The 24,105-nt window shown below is 41.5% G+C and overlaps 2 protein-coding genes across 7 annotated transcripts in view; both read left to right on the top strand.

Moving 5' to 3' along the window:
- AGBL3 (AGBL carboxypeptidase 3) overlaps window positions 1-7,722 on the top strand; it is a gene marked incomplete at both ends in the record, with an annotated part of 46,802 nt that extends 39,080 nt beyond the window's left edge. The window contains 2 exons of the mRNA XM_083366741.1: window positions 6,747-6,996; window positions 7,491-7,722. Of these exons, the coding sequence (XP_083222867.1) occupies window positions 6,747-6,996; window positions 7,491-7,722 (482 nt within the window). The remainder of the gene's footprint in view (window positions 1-6,746; window positions 6,997-7,490) is intronic.
- A 4,280-nt stretch (window positions 7,723-12,002) lies between these two features.
- On the top strand, window positions 12,003-22,252 carry LOC310642826 (transmembrane protein 140-like; the record flags this gene model as incomplete). 6 transcript variants are annotated; one of them, XM_083366765.1, is made up of 5 exons in its annotated part: window positions 12,036-12,246; window positions 19,492-19,615; window positions 20,992-21,058; window positions 21,585-21,875; window positions 22,013-22,252. In XM_083366765.1, 3 exons carry the CDS (start codon window positions 19,494-19,496, stop codon window positions 21,813-21,815), a joined length of 420 nt encoding a protein of 139 aa, XP_083222891.1. In that variant the 3' UTR covers window positions 21,816-21,875; window positions 22,013-22,252. The 6 variants fall into 6 exon arrangements, with proteins under 6 accessions (XP_083222888.1, XP_083222886.1, XP_083222887.1 ...); XM_083366764.1 differs by lacking the exon at window positions 12,036-12,246 and adding an exon at window positions 16,276-19,033; XM_083366763.1 differs by lacking the exon at window positions 12,036-12,246 and having other exon boundaries at window positions 19,371-19,615.
- Window positions 22,253-24,105: the final 1,853 nt, after the last annotated feature.

Raw genomic sequence — 24,105 nt, 5'->3', positions numbered from 1 at the left:
AGTTCATCTTTTTCCTCTGTTTAGTTGGGTAGCCTATACTATACACCCATGGCAATGTTATTTTTTCACCCTTTTATATTGACCCAAATGCATTCAAGACAGTTTTCATCATTATTGTGCTTTATTTCTGTAGAGATGTAGTTATTTCTTTATATATATATATTCAAGTTTTATTGATTTTTTAAATATTTACATATACATGTTATTTGTGAAGCAATATGGTGGTTGGGTAGTCAAAATAACAAATAACAAGTTGTAAATAGTTCAGGTTACATCAACGGGGATTCCCTCTCTGATTCCCTTAGTTATCACGTAGTCAAAATAGTCAAGTTAATACACTTCTAGTTGTACCTAGTCAATTAACAAAATTTTCAATATATTTTCAATATATTTTCACTAATAGATAACAATATCCTGTTTTAAAAATTTATCTAATTGCAATAGAATATTCTAGAATAGCCTATAGTATACAAAAAAAACCTTAATTTTTGGGTAACCCACAATTCCCTATTTCAATAAAGAATAATTCTCTTGTCTACAAAACTTACATTGTTCGTTACAAAACATTCTTATGTTTTACCACTAAAGTCTAGTTTTCATCTTAACAAATAACCAATTATTAGAAGTATATTTTTTATCTTAACCATTCAACAATTATTAAAATACTCTCTTTTATATACAAAATTCTAGATTCTATAATATAGTTCAAAAGTAACAACTAATATATTCTATAAGTCATCTTAACCATACATCAATTGTTAAAATACTATCTTTTGATATATCATTCCAAATTCTATAATATAGTTCAGAATTATATTCTAAGAGCTTACTTTTGTTTTCCCTTACAGATCTAAAAGCTGAATGTAGAATCAGTTATATTTTTTAGAGATTCCTCTTAATCCATTGAAAGGTATTTTTATATCTTTAGGAATCCCAAAAAAGAAACCAGTTTTTTGAATCTAACTCTTGCCTTCCTTTTGTGCCAATCAGGCTTCCCTCTTGGCATCTTTAAATTCTCAAATGTATCTTCCTTTCTTCCCATAGCCCTTATTTGAATCCAGGGAACATATCCAAATGTCAATTTTGCAAGGAAAATCTCCCCTTTGTAGCCATTGTAGTTTTGCTTTCATAGTTCAGTTTTTGATGATTGATGTAATATAGTTTCCATTAGATCAGTCAAGTCTTTTTGTTCTTCCAATTCTATCTGGGTTAGGTAGAAAGTAGCAGCTGGTGTTATGGTTGTCATTTGATTAGTTGAATTCTCAATATAGTGTATTTGAAGGCCTTTAGTGTCTTCACTCTTAGTATTGCTTTCTTCAAGTGCTGTTACTTTTTGAGTTGTAAGTTTTGTAGTTGCCATTAAAGTTTGGACTTTAAGGTTTTCTGTAGGTTGCTTTTGTTGTTCTTTGAAATCTCCTATTTTAGTGTTAGTTTCCACTTCTATTTGGTTTTGAGTTTTTTCCTCATTTAAAGTCAGAATTTGATTTGGTGGCTTTGAGTTGTCAGATTTTTCTTGCAGTTTGGCTTTAATTTGCTCTGTCGTTGCCAAAATCGTGTCCAGTATCAGTTTATAGTCAAGTGGTGGGATATATTCATCCATTTTGTTATTGTTTGCAGCTAAATTTTCCATGGAGGCTATTTTAATAAGAATCAAGGATTATCCACCTCCAAAAGAGTTGTTTTCAGTTCCAGGTGTTCCCACACTTATCTTAAAGAATAATGTCAAGGACAGCTCTGTTATTCAGTCAGCTCTCACAACAGAAAAAAGAAATTTAGTTGCTGTACCACGTTTCGCCACAAGATGTCATGAATAACTTATAAAATGCAAATTAATATATTTTTTCAAAATTAATATAGAACTTTTGTAACATTAGTCCAATTTTTTTCCTTAATTCACAGCTTAGAGAGGAGCTTTTTAGGAGCTTTTTAGTAAATACAGATGAAATTGCTTAGATTCTTTGCTGAATTACTTAAATTTCTTTTAAAGCTTTAAGGCTTTAAGATTTGTTCCCAGAGTAGATATTCGCCATTTTTTCAAAAGATGGGGAAAGAAATTTTCAGGAAAGTCCCACAGGAAGATGGTTAAGGGAATAGGAAAGGTAAAGGCTCACCCATGTCCTCCAGATTGCTTCTTAGTGCTGGGTAGTGCTTTTGGCTTTCAGCAGGGAGCAGCTCCCCTTCATGGATTACTGCCTTGTCGGGGCGAAGGGGCTTGCGTAATTCAATGAAGCTATGAGCTATGCCGTGCAGGGCCACCCAAGACGGACAGGTCATAGCAGAGAGTTCTGACAAAACGTGATCCACTGGAGAAGGAAATGGCAACCCACTCCAGTATCTTTGCCATGAAAACCCTATGGACAGTACCAAAAGGCAAAACGATATGACGCTGGAAGATGAGCCCCTCAGGTCGGAAGGCGTCCAATATGCTACTGGGGAAGAGCAGAGGGCTAGTACTAGTAGCGCCAGAAAGAATGAAGCGACTGGGCCAAAGCCGAAAGGACGCTCAGCTGTGGATATGTCTGGTGGTGAAAGGAAAGTCCGATGCTGTAAAGATTTTTTCTCCATAGGAACCTGGAATGTAAGATCCATGAATCAAGGCAAGCTGGACGTGGTCAAACAAGAGATGACAAGACTGAACATCGACATCTTAGGTATCAGCGAACTAAAATGGACAGGAATGGGTGAATTTAATTCAGATGACCATCAGGTATACTACTGCGGGCAAGAATCCCTCAGAAGAAATGGAGTAGCCTTCATAGTCAATAAAAGAGTAGGAAAAGCAATACTGGGATACAATCCTCAAAACGACAGAATGATCTCAGTTCGAATCCAAGGCAAACCATTCAATATCACAGTAGTCCAAGTCTATGCCCCAACCACCAGTGCTGAAGAGGATGAAATTGACCGGTTCTATGAAGCACTACAGCACCTTATAGAACTAACACCAAAAAATGATGTTCTTATCATCATGGGGGATTGGAATGCTAAAGTAGGAAGCCAAAAGATAACTGGAATAACAGGCAAGTTTGGCCTTGGAGTACAAAATGAAGCAGGGCACAGGCTGATAGAATTTTGTCAAGAGAATACGATGGTCATAGCAAACACTCTTTTCCAACAACCCAAGAGACGGCTCTACACATGGACATCACCAGACGGTCAACACAGAAATCAGATTGACTATATGCTCTGCAGCCAAAGATGGAGAAGCTCTATACAGTCAGTAAAAACAAGACCAGGAGCTGACTGTGGCTCAGACCATGAGCTTCTCCTTGCAAAGTTTAGGCTTAAACTGAAGAAAGTAGGGAAAAGCACCAGGCCAGTCAGGTATGAATTAAATCATATCCCCATGGAATATACAGTAGAGGTGACAAATAGATTTAAGGAATTAGATCTGATAGACAGGGTGCCTGAAGAACTATGGACAGAGGTTCGCAACATTGTACAAGAGGTAGCAACCAAAACCATCCCAAAGAAAAAGAAATGCAAGAAAGCAAAATGGCTGTCTGAGGAAGCTTTGCAAATAGCTGAGGAAAGGAGGGAAGCGAAAGGCAAGGGAGAAAAAGAAAGATACGCCCAATTGAATGCAGAATTCCAGAGAATAGCTAGAAGAGATAAGAATGCCTTCTTAAATGAACAGTGCAAAGAAATAGAAGAAAACAATAGAATAGGGAGGACCAGAGATCTTTTCAAGAAAATTGGAGAGATGAAGGGAACGTTCAATGCAAAAATGGGCATGATAAAGGACCAAAATGGCAGGGACCTAACAGAGGCAGAAGAGATTAAGAAGAGATGGCAAAATTACACAGAAGAACTATACAGGAATGAGCTTAATGTCCCTGATAATCACACTGAGGTGGTCACTGACCTAGAGCCAGACATCCTAGAATGTGAAGTGAAGTGGGCCTTAGAAAAGCTGAGCAACAACAAAGCTAGTGGAGGTGACGGTATTCCAGCTGAGCTATTCAAAATCTTAAAAGACGATGCAGTAAAAGTGCTACACTCAATTTGCCAGCAAATTTGGAAAACTCAACAGTGGCCACAGGATTGGAAAAGATCAGTTTACATTCCAATTCCAAAGAAAGGCAGTGCCAAAGAATGTTCAAACTATCGCACCATTGCACTCATTTCTCATGCTAGTAAAGTTATGCTTAAAATCCTACAAGCTAGACTCCAGCAGTATGTGGATCGAGAACTACCAGAAGTACAGGCAGGATTTCGAAGAGGCAGAGGAACCAGAGATCAAATAGCCAACATACGCTGGATCATGGAGAAAGCTAGGGAGTTCCAGAAAAACATCTACTTCTGCTTCATTGACTATGCTAAAGCCTTTGATTGTGTGGATCATAACAAACTGTGGCAAGTTCTTAAAGAGATGGGAGTACCAGAACATCTTATTTGTCTCTTGAGAAACCTATATGCGGGCCAAGAAGCAACAGTGAGAACTGGACACGGAACCACTGATTGGTTCCAAATTGGGAAAGGTGTCCGGCAAGGCTGTATACTGTCGCCTTGCCTATTTAACTTATATGCAGAGCATATCATGAGAAAGGCAGGGCTAGAGGAGTCAAAAGTTGGAATTAAGATTGCTGGAAGAAATATCAACAACCTAAGATATGCAGATGATACCACTCTAATGGCAGAAAGTGAAGAGGAACTGAAGAGTCTCTTGTTGCGAGTGAAGAAGGAGAGTGCAAAAGTTGGGTTGAAACTAAACATTAAGAAAACCAAGATCATGGCATCCGGCCCTCTCAATTCCTGGCAAATAGATGGGGAAGAAGTGGAGGTAGTGACAGACTTTATCTTCCTGGGCTCCAAGATCACTGCAGATGGGGACTGTAGTCAAGAAATTAAAAGACGCTTGCTCCTCGGGAGGAAAGCCATGGCAAATCTAGACAGCACACTAAAAAGCAGAGACATCACCCTGTCAACAAAAGTGCGTATAGTCAAGGCTATGGTCTTCCCAGTTGCAATGTATGGCAGTGAAAGTTGGACCATAAGAAAGGCTGAGCGCAAAAGAATTGAGGCCTTTGAACTCTGGTGCTGGAGAAGACTCCTGCGAGTCCCTTGGACTGCAAGGCGATCAAACCCGTCAGTCCTAGAGGAGATCAACCCTGACTGCTCTTTAGAAGGCCAGATCCTGAAGCTAAAACTCAAATACTTTGGCCACCTAATGAGGAGGAAGGACTCACTGGAGAAGAGCCTAATGCTGGGAAAGATTGAGGGCAATAGAAGAAGGGGACGACAGAGAATGAGGTGGCTGGATGGAGTCACTGAAGCAGTAGGCGTGAGCTTAAATGGACTCCAGAAGATGGTAGAGGACAGGAAAGCCTGGAGGAACATTGTCCATAGGGTCGCGATGGGTCGGACACGACTTCGCAACTAACAACAACAACAACAAGGGAGCAGCTTAGTGACCAGCTATCTTTATGGGCGGTCTCTTCTTCTTTAGGCCAAAGGAGATTGTCCCAGATTCAAGCGGAGGGCTGCCGCCCTTCCGTGATTGCAGGGAAGTCTTCCTCTCCAAAAAAAAGAAAGAAACAGGAAGCGTACTGTTCCTGAGCGTCCGGAAGCGCCGCGCACGTAAACTGGAAGCCCGAGATGTAGTTATTTCTTATATAGAGAGCAACTCCACCTCCTTTTTATTTCGTGTTTCTTTAAAATAATTTAAATCCCTCTAGCTGGGTGTTCCATTTGTGGGTTTCATCCCACCAAGTTTCCGTAATGGCAATAATATCATTATCTGCCCTCATTTACCTGAATTTCTAGTTCACCCTGTTTATTGTTTATATTCTGTGCATTGGTGTATAGACACTTGAGTCTGTTATGACTAACCCTGTGTTTACTTTCTACATAACCTGTGTGGTGCTTGAGTTCCCCTATTTTCTTACCACCAGTTTGATTATTGCACTTGGTGTAGCACTCACTATTAAAAGCTTGATTATGCTTGACAGCTAGGTTAATATTCTTGTCCATACACACCTCTAGGTTACATGCGCTGGTAACCCTAATTTTTTTAGATTGACAGGAACAGGAATGTTCTGTATCAATTAACTCACTGTCCCCATTGTTCAGTTTAAAATTACTACAAGCAGAGCCTCCTATTCCAGGAACAGGTGAAACTTGCACACATGATGGATTTGTTGAAAAGTCAAGGTCATAGATTGCACACCAATTCTGTCTGGGGGAGTTATATCCCATTTAGAGTTATCAATTGAAAAACTTTATGAGGACTGATATTCTAACACTTTGAAAGAATTAAAAATTAAGCTGGGACAGAATAATAGTTGGCTGAAATGTTTGTGCTGAAATCTAAACTAGGAGGTTTAGGGGAAAAAACCCCTCAGCAATGACATGTCACTTCCATATTACTGCCAAATAAACTTCTTTCCTTCCCTCCCTTCCTCTTTCTCTCAGAGATGCACATATTCTCTGCAGAGCACATAATCCTTTTATTCATAGGAGAAGGGGATTTGGGAAATTTTTAAAGTATCAGCTTGAATTATCGTAAATGAACATAATGATTTATGACACAATGATCAATTTGAAATACATTTTTTCCTAATTGAGTATAACAAAATATGCACACATGACAAGATCTGAAAGAAGGATTCTGTAGGATAGGCTGTAAATTTATTAATATATCACAGAAAAAAATCATGTAAAACATGTTAGGACTAAATTGTTGAACTGTGTGTTAAAATGATCTTGGGAAACATTATCTCAGATTTACTTATTTTTGATCACAGGTTTCCCTGAGCCACCAAAAAGTATTTTACCTGGAAGCAAAGATAAAGTAAATGAATTGTCACCAGCAAGAAATGCAAAAACTAACAGAATTAGTGGAGGGACCTGTGAAGAAGATCTTAAACTGAACAAATCTTCTATAACACAAGATTTGCTGCTATCCCTTCCTTTGATGTCTGAGGGAAAATACAGTCAGCCCACTGAAAAATATTTGAGGAATGAACAACATCTAAAATCCTTGGGCCGACACCGGTAAGTAAAGTGTACTGTAGTATGCATTCAGCCTGATTTTTAATGCTTCCATCCAAAATTGTTTTGTGATTGCTTTTTTTTAATGAGAAAGTCAAGTTTATGTGACAATGGGCAGAAATAGATCAAAACAAAGATTCAACAAAACAGCAGAATTCCAGATCAAGAAATATTTAACTGAAGCAAGTTTAAATTAAATTATTTTGTAAATAATATAAAGAAGCATTCTGAATTCACTGAATAAAGAATGTAGTCACAGCAAGTCAGGAAGAAAAATATATACTTCTTAATATTAAGATTTTGTATTTTTTGTCAATAAGTAGCTTCCATGTTTTACATCCTGATTCACTGATTCTAAAAAAAAAAGCATGGCCTCTGTTGTGCTGGGCAGCCTGGATTATCAAGAAGCATGTTATGAAACATGTAGTAACTATATAACTAGCAACTAATTTTGAGGTATTGCTTTTAAAATTACTTTGTTTTGCTTATTTGTGCAGACCACGCCTTGCTACTTTACTCACTACAAAAGGGCCCAACAAAACAATTTTAATGAAACATTCTGAAGATGATGAAACATCCAGGTCTCTACTGCAAAGCAGGCCAAAAATGCCAACAAGAAACCTGCTTTGCCAGAGTGAAAGCAATTTTTTTCCTAAGAGATGTAAAAATGACAGACCTTCAGGGCAAGATCTTCCAAACACAACTGAGACTATTTCTTTTCATGCGTAACACAAGATGCAGTTTCTTTTGTGCCATTTCAGACTACATCCGAGCGTCCTGCTTTACCTCTGTAGACATCGGACTGGGAAGATGTTGCAGGCAGAGCAGTTGCACTTTCACAAGATTGAACTACTGGATACAAATTAGAACATCTGGGAGGGAGGTGGCTGTGATTAATATAAACAAAACTAAAATATGATCTGATTTATTTTTATTGCTAGCCAATTGCACAGGGCAGCAAGTTGAATCATTTCATTTCTTTTTTATAAAAGTTTTTATTGAATTTTATAAGGTTGGGGAAGGGATAGAACCAGGGTAGGGATTAAGGTTCAGGGTGGGGTTAGGCTCGGGAAAGTCATTTCATTTCTAAATATAATAATTCAAGAAAATGATATGGAAAAAATGAAATGGAATTTGGGTTTCTCAGGGCTGAATCATATTAAACAAGGGTAGGATTTTCATTCCATAAGGTGTTCAATCTTAAAAGAAAAAAAGTATTGTAGTGTATGCAGCTTAGCATACACGTGTGACAGCTACTGAAGGAGGCGCAGAGCTGGACAGCTCCGGGCAGGAACAGCATTCGGCGGGAGAGCCGGATTGAAAGGGATTGGCTGACCCGCCGGCGCAAAGCAGGGGTTTAACTCTATTGGCCAGGTATTCACCTGGCCAGGTATAAAGGTGACTGGTACCCTTTGTTCCTCCATTCTGGACCACGTTTCCCTCCTAATAAAGTCATGCACGCTTGAAGTCTGAGTCTCCTTGATCCTCATACCTGACACAACAATTGGCGATGAAGGTGGGAGCCTGTTCCAAAGGGTGGTAGGACACCCCATCTGGCAGGGAATCATCGCCTGAAGCAGAACAGGATTGATCGGATTGCTCGAGATGTCTCAGGACGGTCAGGCTCCCATGGCTCAGGTCGGTCAAGCCCCCATGGCACCAGTCAGGTTAGCTCAAGCCCCCATGGCACCAGTCGGTTTAGCTCCTGTTTTCAATAGCGCCCAGCCCGAAGAATGGGAAGCGTTCATGGGGCAGCTAGAGTTTTATTTCATAGTAAACCGCATTACTGAGGACAGGATAAAGGTGGCCGCCCTACTCAGCATATGCAGAAAGGACATTTATAAACTGGCAGTGGGTCTGTGTTTACCCACGGCCATTGGGGAGGTGAAGTTCGACGACCTCATTGACAAACTGAATCAGCATTTTAACCCGCACATGTCGGAAATGGCATGGACGTTTGAGTTTGTAAAGAGGAACCAGCTGCCGGGTGAATCAGGGTCAGCATTCATGGCTGCAGTCCGACAGGCAGCTCGCCTTTGCAACTTTGAAAATTTAGAAAGGAGGTTGCGGGACAGAATCGTCTTTGGCCTCAGGGACCGAAAAACTGAGGTGTCAAGCCCTACTGGCTTGTCACCCGTCGGGGACACCTCGTCACACCAGCCCATCTGTCTCCGATGTGCCGGCCAGACTCCGGTGTCCCCTTCTCATCTCCGGAAGCCATTCTCTGCACCAGCACAGAGGAGCGGCTTCCCCTCGTTGCTACTGGCCGGGTATGGCGTCTGACCTTCAGAAGCCGCGACAGCCCGCTGCCGGCCAGCTGACGCCTACACCTGCGCTGAATGGCTGTGTGGCACCGGAGCAGCTGGCACCGGAGCTGCCGGCTGCGCCTGCACCCGAACAACGGGAGCATCTGCAGGTGACTGCCAACCGGCCGATGGACACGCCTGCGCAGGACAGTGCTTGAACAGCTGGGACCGGTGCGGGTGGCCACTGGCTGGGGGTTGGGTGCACCTGCGCCATGTCCTTTCGGCGCAGGGTCTGCAGACCTCCCTCTGACCGGAACAGGATGATAGAGAGGCAGCCGGATGGATTAGACTGCCGCAGGCAGCTGTCGGCCAGTTGGTGGTCATGCCTGCGCTGCCCCTTTCTTCGGCCGGACCTTCGGGCGGACCAGTGGTGGGGACGTTTCGAGTGTTGGGGTTTTTACGGCGGGCTGGTGGGGGGGCATGACCGCAGTGAAAGGGCTGCACGGTGCGGGTGGTGGGGTCTGGGAGAGGACGGCTGGGGGCAGGACGAGGCTTACATGGCAGACAGCCCTAAGGGGTACCAACAAAGTGCACAGAGGGAGGTCAGCGCACAGGGTGATGGGCGGGGCCTTTATTTTATTTATTTATTTATTTTATTACATTTATATACCGCCCTTTCGACATTCTTTGACCGGTGGCACCCTGAGGAGGCCCTCTCTGTGGGAGCGTACTGGGCGGAGGTATTCCGGACCCATGCCATGTAGGGCTTTGTAAGTCATTACTAACACCTTGAATCTCCTTGAATGAGGAGGAGCAGTTAAGATAGTCAGTGTTTGAAACAATTCATCAGTTATGTGCTGCTGGAGTGACTCAACAGATTATGCCTATAGAAGAGAAGAGTTTAATTAAAAATACAAAAATTTGAAAAATCAGTAAAAGTATGTTTGTCTGAACAGGATGCTATTTCAGATTTTTTAGATAGATAGGAGGGAAAATCAAATGTCCCATTTCCACTTCTGTACCACAACATAACAGCAAAGTAAACTTGCTCGTTTTCAAATGTAAAAGTATAAAGAATACCAAGATTTCATCTTAGCAGGTGTTTCTATGCTGGGTGGACATAGTTGTAAGAAGAAAGGACACCTTGCTTAGTGACCATAGTTACTGTTCATAGTTACAACAATGCTGAAAAAGATTTACAACCAGTTGTCAAAGTTGTCCCCATGGTCACATGATCACCATTTGCAATCTTCATAGCAGGCTTTGAAAAACTAAAGTCAGTGGGGAAGCTGGCAAGAAGAGATAAGTTGCAGTCAAGTGATATGCTTAACAACTGCTGCTGGAACTAATGTCCTATGTTGGCATAATCACATGATGTTTCATTTTATGATTGTGTCACTTAGCCAAGGAGTTGTCGGTTCCAATTATGGTTATTGTTAGCTATTGTTAGCCAATTGCACAATTATGGTTGGAAAATAAGAACTACCTGTACACCTAAATTAGGCTGCATGAATGGGTGACTTTTAGAATTCAGTAAGGGACGCGGTGGCTCAGTGGGTTAGGACGCTGAGCTTGTCGATCAGAAGGTCGGCAGTTTGGCGGGTCGAATCCCGAGTGCTGCGTAACAGAGTAAGCGCCTGTTACTCGTCCCAGCTTCTGCCAACCTAGCAGTTCGAAAGCACGTAAAAATGCAAGTAGAAAAATAGGGACCACTACGGTGGGAAGGTAACAGCGTTCCGTGCGCCTTTGGCGTCTAGTCATGCCGGCCACATGACCACGGAAGACGTCTTCGGACAAGCGCTGGCTCTTCGGCTTTGAAACGGAGATGAGCACCGGCCCCTAGAGTTGGAAACGACTAGCACACATGTGCGGGGGAACCTTTACCTTTACCTTTAAGCTTTCTCAGATCTTATGTGAAAAGATCCTGAACAATAAGACAGCAATGAAATTATATATGGCTATTGCCTTCATGAAAGCATTAAAAAATCTGGTTGTTTGTTCTAACTGGACTACTTAAAAGAAAAACCCTCGTAAGTAAGCAACAAAATCCCAACCCTCCGAAACAAAAAAATAGAAGGAAGCCCACAATTGGCAATTGTAATAATTGCCTAGAAATAATGAACCTTGTGCATTTTGTGCATTGCATCACGTTTCTGTATAGGTGCACGAAGGCACACTGTGCGACAAGAATTTCTGTTCTCTTGCTATTGGTGCTTGCAGGCAGTTGCTTTTTCTGCTTCTAAGAGGAAATCTTTTTTAAGAACTGCAATGTGCTAGATGCGATTGCGCAACGCATCCCAATCGCTACCCTCTCCTGCAAAGAGCGTCACCCTGGGAATACTGGAGTGCGTTACTTAATGGGGCCGTTTTGGGGAAAACACGTGTTTCTCGATTTTAAGATGTTCAACTTCATACAGGCTGAGGAATGCTGGCAGTTGAAGCTCGCACGTCTTAAAATTGCTGAGGTCGAGAAACACCTCCGACTAATAATCACTGCTGTCCTCTTTGTATTTATGAAACGCTTATTACAGGCTTACTCTGAAATTTGAAACCGTTGGCGCTTTGTGTATTAAGAAAGCCAGGAACGACGAAACAAAAGCCCTAAAACAACCCAAGGATCATTTCTGCTTCGTTACCAAACTTTCATGTTCTAATGATACGTTTAAATAAATTCATCACAATTACAATTTTCATAAATCTGTGAGCCTTGCAGAGGCGTGCCTAAATTGTGACGCATGAATATTTAAAAAGGATAAACAAAATGTCGAACAGTAGTTTCTGGGAAATCAGCTGGATTCCCTCGGAAGGTGAAGGAAAACAGACCACACCTTCTAGTCGGAAAACACCCTAGTGCAGAGAAATCGGACAAAAACGAAAACGAAAGGGAAATCTGCTAACGCTAGCACGTGATCCGAGGAGCAAAACCTGTAAACAAGATTGAAAGCGAGCCTGATCGTGGAGGAGGATTCGCTTCCAGGAGTAGGATTTAGTGCCTTCGGATTCGCCGGCAAGTAATAACCTTTTAAAAATTATTACTATTCCTGGCTACTTTAAGGGTTCACGAGGTGTAGGGGCATTGTAATATGGAATTAGAGATATGGACTCTTATCACTCTTTCATTCTTCTCGGTTATTTGCAATGGTCTCGAATATTTGGCAGCCTCTGCCTCCGACGCCTCCTGACTCGGGCAAGAGAACGGAGGCCCTGCGGGTTTTCCAATTGAGTTGGATTCAGCGGCGGGCACCCCAAATGAAAGCAAGCGGTACCTCCTTCCCTTTCTTACCGCACTAAGCGAACGAGGTCTTTAGCCCACCCTTCCTGATCCTAATGCTCCGCGGATGGATTAGATTGCGTGTTGCCTGCAAGTTGTCCCAAACTTTGCAAGGCGCTGGCGTCCTAGTGGAAATGGCTGCTTTCTCAGGCACCGGTGAAGCGGCTGAAGAGATCGTGGGTATCTTTGGGCACTCTTCTTCGATGCATTCCAACGTGGCTATTTCACCATCACACCAATATCGTTCCTTGAAGTGATCACAAGCAGTTCAGAATTGTGTTGGATTTAAGGACTTTTAAGAGTTGGCAGTTGTTGGCCGAGATGCCATTGAGCAAGTCTCCTCAAGCTGCCAAGATTATTTAGTTTACCAATCTTTCTTCAGACCACTTTGCCCAAAGACTGGATTCACTTTCCCTTACTGCAGCTTCTTTTCTTGCCTGAAAAGCCTTAGCTGATTTTTAGGAAGAGAATTGCTGTTTGTATTAGAGCCTAAGGAGGGCTGTGAATAAGCCTTATATATACACAGGCTGCTTTTTTGTGTCTTGTACGGCCTCTTTAGACTGCATCCTTGACTTACAAGAGTTTATTTCAAGACCGTTCAAAGTTACAGCAGCACTAAAAAAAAAAGGGACATGACCATTTTTCACACTTATGACCATTGCACCATCCCCAGGGTCACATGATCAAAATTCAGATGCTTGACAACTGACTCAAATTTATGACATTTGCAGTGTCCTGGGATCATGTGATCATCTTTTGTAACCTGACAAAGTCAGTGGGGATGCCATGTTGCTAACTTAACTGCAGTGATTTACTTAAATACAGCAAGAAAGATCATAAAATGGGGCAAAACTCACTCAACAACTTTCTCACTTAGCAACAGAAATTTTGGGCTCAATTGTGGTCATAAGTCAAGGACTATCCATTCTATGAAGCTAGCTGACTACCTTGGCCAGCCACTCTCTCTCAGCCTAACACACTTCACACACCTTGTGGTGGTGAAAATAGGAAGAGGAAGGAATATTAGGTATGTCTGCCACTTTATAAAAATATTAAGATAAGATAAAAAATAAATCTTACTATTACTTGAGACAGTTTCTCCAGCCAACTTTCTATATACTTTTTCTCCATCTTTCTTCTGGCTCCCACTGTTTTTCAATCTCCGTCCTCCACATATATTTTGTTTTCAGTTTCTGTTGTATGCTCCTTCTTTCTATCCTAATATTTAATTTTTCTTCTTTCTTACCAGCTTACACAGGGATTGGCATTTTTTTCCTCTTATATACTATTATAAGCCTCACTTTTTCCCCAAAGAGATTGTGTTATAATCTATTTTGAGTTTCAGATCTTTTTTCCTATCCCTCCCCCCAAATCAAAGTTAATAGATAATACTTGTACCATTCTGTTTTAACATTATGGTGAATTACAAATTAATTCCTCCACAGATTGGCTTTTATTTTGTCCTTCATTGCTCAGTCTCATGAAAGTTGCTTAACAAATTAAAAGTCTTTCTTCATTGTGAACTAAGGTATTCCTCCCTTTGTTTCAAACATTCTTTCTTCACCCTGCTTTAGGAGATCAGGAGTTCTAGGCTCCAACTTTTTGGTCTCAGAGGTGTATCAAGGCAGTAGGGTTCATTGTACCTCTTCATTGTACTACACCAGGGGTGTCAAACTCGCCGTGTCACATGACATGTTGCAACATATTACTACTTTTTTCCCCTTGCCAGAGGTGCGGCTTCCACCTGATGCATTCAGCCCTTGGGCTGGCAGTTTTGACACCCCTGAACTACAGCATCTTCAAGAGTTACCCCAGCTGATTCAGATTTTTGGCAAGTCTTCATAAAATTGAGGATTGAGGACAATTTTTATTGTGTTTTAAGGACGGCTGGATGATGCTATGAAGATGCTGTAAGTTAGTAGTGAGAAAACGACCAGGAATGAAGAACCATGTATGTGAACATATTTTTGAATGTTATGTATCTTGCAGCTTTAGATATGTTCATCATACTTTTTGAAAAGTAGCTTTGTTTCTCTTTTAGTACATATGACTTAAGTTGCATTTTTAATGCAGTTCACCGTTCAATCTTGTCCTCAACCTAAAGAGCATTCTTTGTCTACTGAATTTAAAGGAGAAGGGTGTAATAAGTATTGTACACGTGTTTTTTTCTATGTTGTAAAGGAAGCATGTTTAATCAATACCCAAATATAAGAGCCACCATGAATCACACCAGAAGAAGCCAACAAATGTTATGATTTGCTTCAGCTGCTCCTGGTGTAAGGGACATATTGCCTATGAAACTGGAAGTAACATATAACTGAATATTGATATGCCTATTATCTAGGAACTTGTATAATCGCCTCTTTAAAAAATTTCATGCTATCAGTCATTAGTAAATCTTGTAGTGAATTCTAGTTTTTCCAGGCATCTTCTGAAAAAGGATCTTTTGTTGCTGTTGTGAATTTTCTACCATTTATTATTACAATCTTCATAATGTGCTAGGCTTTAGTTTCCTTAATCCACAACGTATCAACTGACTATAGACTATGATAGTTAAAATTCAAAATAGGAATCTGAGCAATACCAGCTTGTGTTACTCATAACACCAGATTATGAAATATGAGAGGGGAAAATTATTTGTTTCTTCTTAACATGCCTAATTTTATAACTGTTTTTTTCTACCTTTCCTCCCCTTTTAAAATATATATATATATATATATATATATATATATATATATATATATATATATATATATATATATATATATATATATATATATATATATCTCCAACAGTATAATATTTCTTAACAGGTTTGGGAAAAGAATTGGAAAAAAAAAGTCCAACGTTACAACTTGATAACATTTGGGATATTTTGTTAACAGTATAGGGCTAGGAGCTAGACTTGGTCTTTGAAAGCTCTGTTGGAAGCATGCAGAAGCAAATTAAAAACATTTGAATTCATTACATTTCTATAGCATTGCTTTTTATAATTTACACTTTTAATAACTCTTGAAAGGCTCAGTGGCAGCATCCAAAGCTTTCCAGGAGTGTGAATGGTCTTGTGTATCATGTAAATCTACCAATTGACACTTGGGAAGTATGTGACAAAGTGGAGACATAGTTCCTAGAATCCAACCTGACTGTTTACTTTCTTCTGCTAGGTATTCAGGTGGACAATGCAGCTGAATTTCCCAAAAAACATTGTTGAATTCATTAAAGGGTTAAGAGAATCACCCTACATCTCCTGCCTCTTGTACCTGAGTAATTTCTCCCTTGCCATTGGTTATAATGCTTTGCTATTATATGCCCTTGTCTGGGAAGCTGGGAATATCATCAGTCTTCCCACCAAAAGGATTGGCTTCTACAATTTCTGTTTGTGGAATCAAAAAGAAGAAGTGGATTGCCTTATGATCAGAGAAATGGAAAAGTTGGGAATCAGTGAGGTTGCACTGGTGCTATCAAGGGTCTGTGTATACATCAGTCCAGTTTTGTGTCTCTTCACTGCCAGTACAGTCATGCAGCAGGCCCTGTGCCGCAAAGACCAAGATGGATGGAAACTGGCTCAGATTCTTCTGTCTGTTAGCGGTGTGAGTTTGCCTGTTGGTCTTGTTTTGTTTATCTTTACCAATCAGAAATGGATTCAAGTCTCTGAACTCAGTGAGGGTTTTGTAGCTCTAGTTGGAGCTTACATTTTACTTCTCCTCCACCTGCTCATAATTACCCTTTACCTTGCAAAGTACAAAGACACTTCATAACAGACTTTTGACTGCTGCCAAGAGCCTTCCTTGAGTTTTTGTTCAATTGACACAACTGAACTGCAAAATAGACTGCAAGAATTCATCATGCAAAACCATGCTCTGTTGTTTACTTATGGCTCAGTGAACTGTGTGAACCCAAAATATTGAGTCCAGTAGATCTTAGCCAAGTTGGATATGGAATAACTTGTTTGGCAGATGTGAGGCAGCATCTGAATGTAACACACTGCAGTGAGTTGAGTGGTGGAGTCAGTGCAAAAATACCTTCCAAGACCTGAATATATTGAATCCAGAGAATGCTTTTCAACATAACTGAACTGGAAGGAAGGTAACACTCTTAACACATAACACTTAATGCACAGTCTCTCCTATTTCAAAGACTGGAAGATCAACTGAAGCCCTCTCAAGAGGAACCACACTTAGAATTAAGAATTTGAGGAAAGGCTTAAGGCAAAAAGGAGTTAAGCATTGAACGCCTATAAAATCCGCCATGCCTTCTACCACAATTGATTTTAGTCTCTTCTATTTTTGGAGCACAGCCCTTGCCATACAAGCATGGTATGGTCTGTAAGCTGACAGAAGTTGCACGCTTCGGTTTTCAAGACGAGAGTTATCAGTCAGCTATTGTTTGCTAGTATTGGAACTTCCTTTGAGAGCTTACTTGGGAGTTGGTGTATAGTTTGAAACCTTAAATCAATCTATAGCAGACATGTCAAACACAAGGCCCGAGGGCCGGATCCGGCCCGCGAAGTGGTTTCATGTGGCCCGCGAAGCCATCCTGGAAATAGTGAGGGAACGGCGCCCACTGCCTTGGCCCTGGCCCTGGCCCAGAGACCCTCCTTCTGCCACAGACCCTCAGATCTGTCCTACTCCTGCCCAGGCCCCCATAGGCACCCTTGATGAAAACGATGTAGAGCTGGCCATGCCCACCCAGTAGGCCATACGCACTCTAGCCACGCCCACCCAGTAGGCCACGCCCACCCTGGCCATACCCACCTGGCCCCCTGAGGGCAACCGCAATGCTGATGCGGCCCTCGATGAAATTGTGTTTGACACCCCTGATCTATAGGGTTCTGTGAATGTTGGCTTGACTTGCAAACCAGATCTTTTCCCTTGCCTACATGTCTCCACATATTCCGAAATCAGAGAGGGAGGGGAAGAGAGATTGAGTGAGTGAGTTAGTTGTGTGGCTGCTTTCTATCTACAATCTGTAGCAATAATGTTTATTGCTTGTAAAAGAAGAAAGGTCCCTAACAAAACACTTGCAGGCAGTTTATTGCTACTATCCTAATAGAATATAATTATCCTGCTATATATCACTGTATTCTTCATAACTTGTGTAGTAAATAAATCAATTCAGTTACGCAATTTTGATGCCTTTTTTGGTTTTTAACCAGACAAGAAAATGAAGTGGTGAAATGGAACGCGATCCACTAGAACAGCGATGTCAAACTCGATTTCACTGAGGGCCACATCAGCATTGTGGTTGCCCTTGGGCCGGCTGCACATGGGTGGATGGGTATGGCCAAGATGGGCATGGCCAGCTCAACATTGCTTATGTCAGGGGGCTTCTGTGTGGGGCAGGGCTGGGGAAGGATCCAGGGTTCTCCGATGGAAGTGGATGGGACCAAGGCAGGTGCTGGGGCGTGATCGACTGGAGGAGCCTCTCGGGCTGCTAGGAGGCTTGTGGCTGGCAGCATAGGCTGCCTGGGGCCCTGGATGGCAGGCACCTGGGCCAACCCTTGAGCTCCCAGGGTGCCAGAATCCCGCAACCCAGCCTCACTTTTCCAAGGGGACACCCAGCCACACTTGCCTCCTTAAGACTGCTGCTGCTGTGTTTGCTCTCCTTGCCCAGGCTGGGCTTCCTGGGCTGCGGGGGAGAGGGCTGAAGGGCAGTGGGGCTCCTGCTGGATGGGGCTGCTACTGCTGGTGGTGCTACAGCACGGCGAGGCAGGTGATGGTGTGGGGGTGGTCTAAGGATCATTACTGGCCCAGCTGTGAGCCACAAGGGGTGGGACATGGAGGGGGCCACACAGCTCTCCCCACTCTTCCCCCCCCCCACATCCTGGGGCTGCATTTTTCCATCACTCCCTTACCACGAGAGAGTTCAGAGAGAAGTGAAGCCGGGCAGGCCTCCCACTACTACTATGCACAGCGCAGTGGGTCATCCCATCTGTCCCTTTCTCCCAAGGGTGTTCAGGCCATGGACACCCCTCGCAATGCTGACCCTTGCGCCCTCTGCCCTCCAGCATGTCCAGAACCGAATGGCACCATGCCCCAGATGTCCAAGGTATTGATGCACATTATCCTCTGGTGGGGGGGGTGACATGGCCAGGCCACTTGGGCACCATACTTCCACACGTGTTGCCGCTACGCAAACTGAGGGGGTGGTGATGTGGAACCTCCATGTTGCGAGAATGGTTTCTCTGCCATTGTTGGCTGATCCATGACCCCACATCCCGGGTGGAGCTCCACAGGTCCTGTCGAGTTGCCCTGCAATGCCCACACCAGGGTCCTCTCGTGGCCTCCATCTGGCAGCTGAGCACATTGCCCTCTCTCAGTCCTTCCATTTGTGGAACCTTTGGGTCTATTGGACCGATCCAAGGGAAACTAATGCAGGCCTGAAGGGGGAAGGTGGGTTGCCACCATGGCTGTTCTTTGCTCCAGGTGTCCCGTGCGTGGAGGCCCAAGGTGTCCAACAGCAGCCTCAGTCTGCCAGCCCCTCTGCTGGTGCACTCCAGGGTTCTGCAGCCTGTGCAGTGCAGGTGAGTCCGACAGCTGTGATTGCCAGCCCGGCCCTCCAAGCAGCAGGCAGATGCAGAGGCGTGTTATTATTTTTTTCTACATATGCACTTGTACCTACAAATTATTGAAATGGAACACAAATGGAAGGGGGTGATACTTAACTTTCCTCCCTCCAGTCTGTGGTAACTCTGTGTGTAATTGCCAGTTTTATTTACTTTTTAATATATTTGTAAAATAAAGTGTTAGCTGACCAGCCATGACAAAGATGAGCCAGTATATTTTTGATTGACACACCAAAAGTAGTTTCAATTTGCTCTGTTTGCTGGCAGTTCAGTTATTGCCTATGGTTAGCACCAAATGGCTGAGATGTGTAAACATTGTCAGAAAGGAACAGTAGGCTGCATGGAGCCATTAGTTCAACAAAATTTAATTTCAAATTTTCTTGTACAAAATGTTCCCTTTCTTCTTGAATTAACAGAAATGAGTTCCCCTGAGGCAGCAAAGAAGAGGATTCTTCCAGCATGGATGACCAAGAAGACAGCTGAACCAGCAGAAAAGGCAAAAATGAAATCAAAGAGAAGAAAAAGGACAGATTTAGCAAGGTATGCTGCCTACCTACCTCTTAAAAATCAGAGAAGAATGGGTTGTTCTCAACTTCCTTTTCTACCCTCAAAGAGCCAAATTGGGAGGAGGGTTGTTGAGGGTTGTGGGATGTTTGTATAGGACTATTGATAGACTTAAGGGACATCCAATCAGTATGGACTCATAGTGATTACATAGATTTTCTCCAGGATTGTAGAACTATTACATTCTTCAATTTCAGCTTTATCTTTCTGGTTTTATACCCTTAAATAGTCACACACATGTATCTGTGCATACTCACACACATCTATACTGTGTTTCTCCGAAAATAAGAGCCAACTGGAAGATAAGCCCTAGCATGATTTTTCAGGACACTCGTAATATAAGCCCCAAAATAAGCCTCAGTTAAGATCATCAGCCAGACGGACATATTTAATACCGTATTTTCCCCAAATGAGACCTAACTGGAATATAAGCCCTAATGCGTCTTTTGGAGCAAAAATTAATATAAGACCTGGTCTTATTTGTGGAGAAACATGGTAGAATCAGTTTGTGACTAATTAAAAATGAAATTGCTATTACTGTTTACAGAATATGTCATCCCAAATAGTTACACTCATATAATACCTTGAAAGTTTGCTTGTGAGAAACCATATTTTAGATTGAATTGAGGTTAAATTAGAATGAAATGTTAAAAAGCTTTTCCTCTACAGTTCTAAGAGTAGGAAACGTTTTTGAACAACTACCACAATTTTGTTATAAAGTACAGCAATTGTGGGAGACAGGTTACACAAAAAATAAAGGCAGATCATGGTGAAGAGCTGTTTGAGATACAGGAAAGAGTTTTAAAATATTTTAGATGGTTGCCCCTGTGGACAAGGGGTTGTTCTGCTATACTGTATCTTTTATAAGAACTTACGGACTCACTTAGTAAGACCTTACCTAATAAAATACCCAGGAAGTACTGATCTCTTTTATCTAAAACTGCTGTTACCAGTTCCATATGAAGTAGTTTCCTTGAATGTCACCAAATTTTGTTTTACTGTATGCAAAATTAGACTCTTAACTGCCCACTGGTAACCTACCACTAATTGTAATATATTATTTGTCCGTTTTTATTTTGTTACTGTTTTTAATGCTCTTATTTGTAGTGCTGGTCTTTGACCACAATATAAAAAAAAATTGATTGAGTTGGTCTTGGCTATTTTTCCTGACATCAGGGCTAAAAATAGATAACTATATTGAAATAGATACAGTAGATATGCTGAATACGACTAAAAGGGAATTTGACAATTTGCACTTTCTGACATCTGCTGATTGTCTATAAAGAGATATTTACTGGAGGGAGGGTTGGTCTTCCCTCTTACATACTTCACAGTATGATTTTCTTTTGTAGGACTGAGACTGTGTATTGTATGAATGAAGCAGAGTTGGTCGACATGGCTCTTTGTATTTTAGCTGAGGTGAGCAATGCAAAGATGTTGCCCAGGTGGCAGCATCTTCCTTTTCCCATATGATTTCCTGCAGTTGTGGAGGCTGCAGCTTTTCAGTTAATTTTTGCCAGAACATCTTGCTATCTGAGAATTGGAAAAAAGAATTGGGCTTAAATACAGCCAATTTATTTATTGATTGATTGATTGATGGGATTTATATCCCGCCCTATCTCCCGAAGGACTCAGGGCGGCTAACAACAGAACATACAATAAGTACAGAAATTAAGATAAAAATAAAATTAAAATCATCTGTGCAATAAATTAAAATTAAAAACTAAAAATAAATTAAAAATTGCACTGGGTGATCAAACTCACTGATAAGTTCAAGGACATCTGGGCTTATTTCTTTTGACCACAGAGAATTATTTACATGTTTACCAATCAGGCATATTTGTAGATATTCTACATCTCACTTATCCTAATTTAGATAGCAAAGAGAAAAACTTGGGTGTCTTGATCCCAAAATGAAAGAAAATATGATTGCTTCCTTTTTTAGAATTGCAAAGCTCTAGAAGGTGATGTGATTTCATCAGAAGATGAGGTCCAAGAGCGTCAACAGGAATTGACAGATGGTCACCATCCAAGGACTGCTGCCAACATTGCCAAGGATCCTCCTGTACCATCCACACCTCCAGCTCAGTCAGCTTCTTTAAGTAGCAACGAGGAAACCAAACCGGAGGAAGACGATGATGCCTTAAAATATGTCAGGGAGATTTTCTTTACATAATTTTAACATTTATAAGCAACATCTACTTTTTTTAAATCGATAAATAGGAGATATGTTGTTGTTGTTGTTGTTGTTGTTGTTAGTTGCGAAGTCGTGTCCGACCCATCGCGACCCTATGGACAATGTTCCTCCAGGCTTTCCTGTCCTCTACCATCTTCTGGAGTCCATTTAAGCTCAGAAATAGGAGATATAGATAGGATAATGGTGGCTTGGATACCAGAAGTGAAGGAATGTTACACCACAATGGCAGGACTTCATGAAATAAACTGATCAGGAGGAGACTTTATGGAAATCTGTTTTTATAATTGGAGATTTAATGGGATGCATTGGGGGAAGAAATCTCCTGCTGGGTTCCCAGGTTCAATAAGCTTTTTTTTTTTTTGCTTGACTTGGAAGACTTGAATTCTGTATTTAAAAATAAATGTAAGTAGTTCTTACTGGCCATCTTCATACTAAATTAAGAGCTACAATTTGTTTAATCATAGTTCAGTGTATAATTGCCTAGGTTTATACTAGCTTACGAACAAACAAACCTCATTTTGGCTTAGCAAATTGTGTAAATCCAGTCATAGAAAGAGTAGTCTTGACCTCTAGCTTCCTGAACTATCTGATTTAATTGATCCCTGGCTTAAAAAATTGTTTCTCTAATTTTGAGCTCCCAGAAGCAAAATATTTATTCAATCTTCAAGCCCTGTTACATTTTATAAACAAGTAGTTCTTGCTTAACAACAGTAATTGTGACTGGACATTCCAGTGCTGAGTAATGCAGTCATAAAGGGCAACATCGCATGACCGCATCGCTTGGTGATGGCAATCCTGACTGTCCCCACTGCGACAGTCCTCACAACCGACAGTTTTCAACAGTCACTGGGGAAGTCCCAGGCAACTTGCAAACAGGCTAACAGCTGAATAAGTGGCTGTTATGGTGTCCGGAGGTGGGGGAGGGTGCAGGTGTAGGGGAAGGGGTGCTGTGAGTACATGCTATGAGATTTCTGGGATAAAAGGCTGCAAGAATGTGAATGACTTACAGGAATATTTTACAACTTTCCCTGCTGGCTTCAGTATTGGCTGCCTTACCAAATGGTGATCATGTGACCCTGGGATGCTACAACCGTTATAAGTGCAACCTGGCTGCCAGGCACCTGAGTTGTGATCACGTGATCATGGAGGCATTGTGACAGCCAGAACTCTGAGGATTAGTTTTAAGTGCCCCCTTTTAGCACCATCACAACTTTGAATATTGGCTGAATGAGGGGTCAGTAAATGAGAATTACCTATATTTAAATTAATGATTAAACTCCTATGATGCAAGAATATAATAGAACAATAGGTGGTGGTGGTAGGGAAATCTGCTAAAGTACTCAAGTGCCCTGGAGACATGCATTTTTGGATTAGGTTCTATTATTTGTCTTCATTAAATAGGTATCTCTTCTCCACTAATGTTCGGACCATTTAGCAATTACCTGGGTTGTGACTAAGAATCAAGAAATTATCACAGTGCATTTATTACTTGTATGGTAGCTTTAAACCGCAGATCTGGAGCATCTGGTACTTCTAAAAAGCATTGTGTTAATGTCTGTCAGATGGGAAAAGATATAAAAATGCTATATAGTAAAAAAAATCCTTGACATAATGCTGTTTTACAAATGCAACTTTGACACATTTATTAATAATGAAGATGATTTTATTTACAAATTACTTTGTTTCTGGCAGAAAGTTGACAAAAAATGGACTACCATATACTAATATAAAAATACAAATAATTCAGTTTTAATTAAAAGGTCATGGCATTGTTCACATACAATTTGAACCCTGGGGAAAGAAAAACTCCTCATTTATGGGTTAATGGCGATACATTGGTATGTAGATAATCTTATTACTGTTTTCAGTTACTAAGTATTATTTGCACAGTAACGAATTATTGAGAGATATGCTATCCTTTTCAGCAATGGAAATTATCGAAACTGAGTCTCAACACATCTCAAAACACCTTAGGAAAGGTTCTTCTGCTAGTTCTACACCCGTTTCAACCTAGTGAGATTTGATTTCAAATTCCATAATTTTGGGAGTATTGGTAGCAGTATCTAATGACAGAAGCAAGCTACAGAAATTCTAGTGTAAACATGTTAAAACAAGGCCCGCAGGCCAGATCCAGCCTGCGATGGGCCCAGAATTGGCCCACAGGGCCACCCTGGATACAGCAAGAGACCTGTCCCCTCTGCCCCAGCCCTCCTCAGTGCACAGGAGGCAGCGAGTGTGCTGGAGCCGACGGTGTCTGGCAACAGCTACA

Source organism: Vipera ursinii (genome assembly GCF_947247035.1).
Source record: "Vipera ursinii genome assembly, chromosome: 6".
Lineage (NCBI taxonomy): Eukaryota > Metazoa > Chordata > Lepidosauria > Squamata > Viperidae > Vipera > Vipera ursinii.
This window is presented reverse-complemented; position numbering and strand designations above follow the sequence as displayed.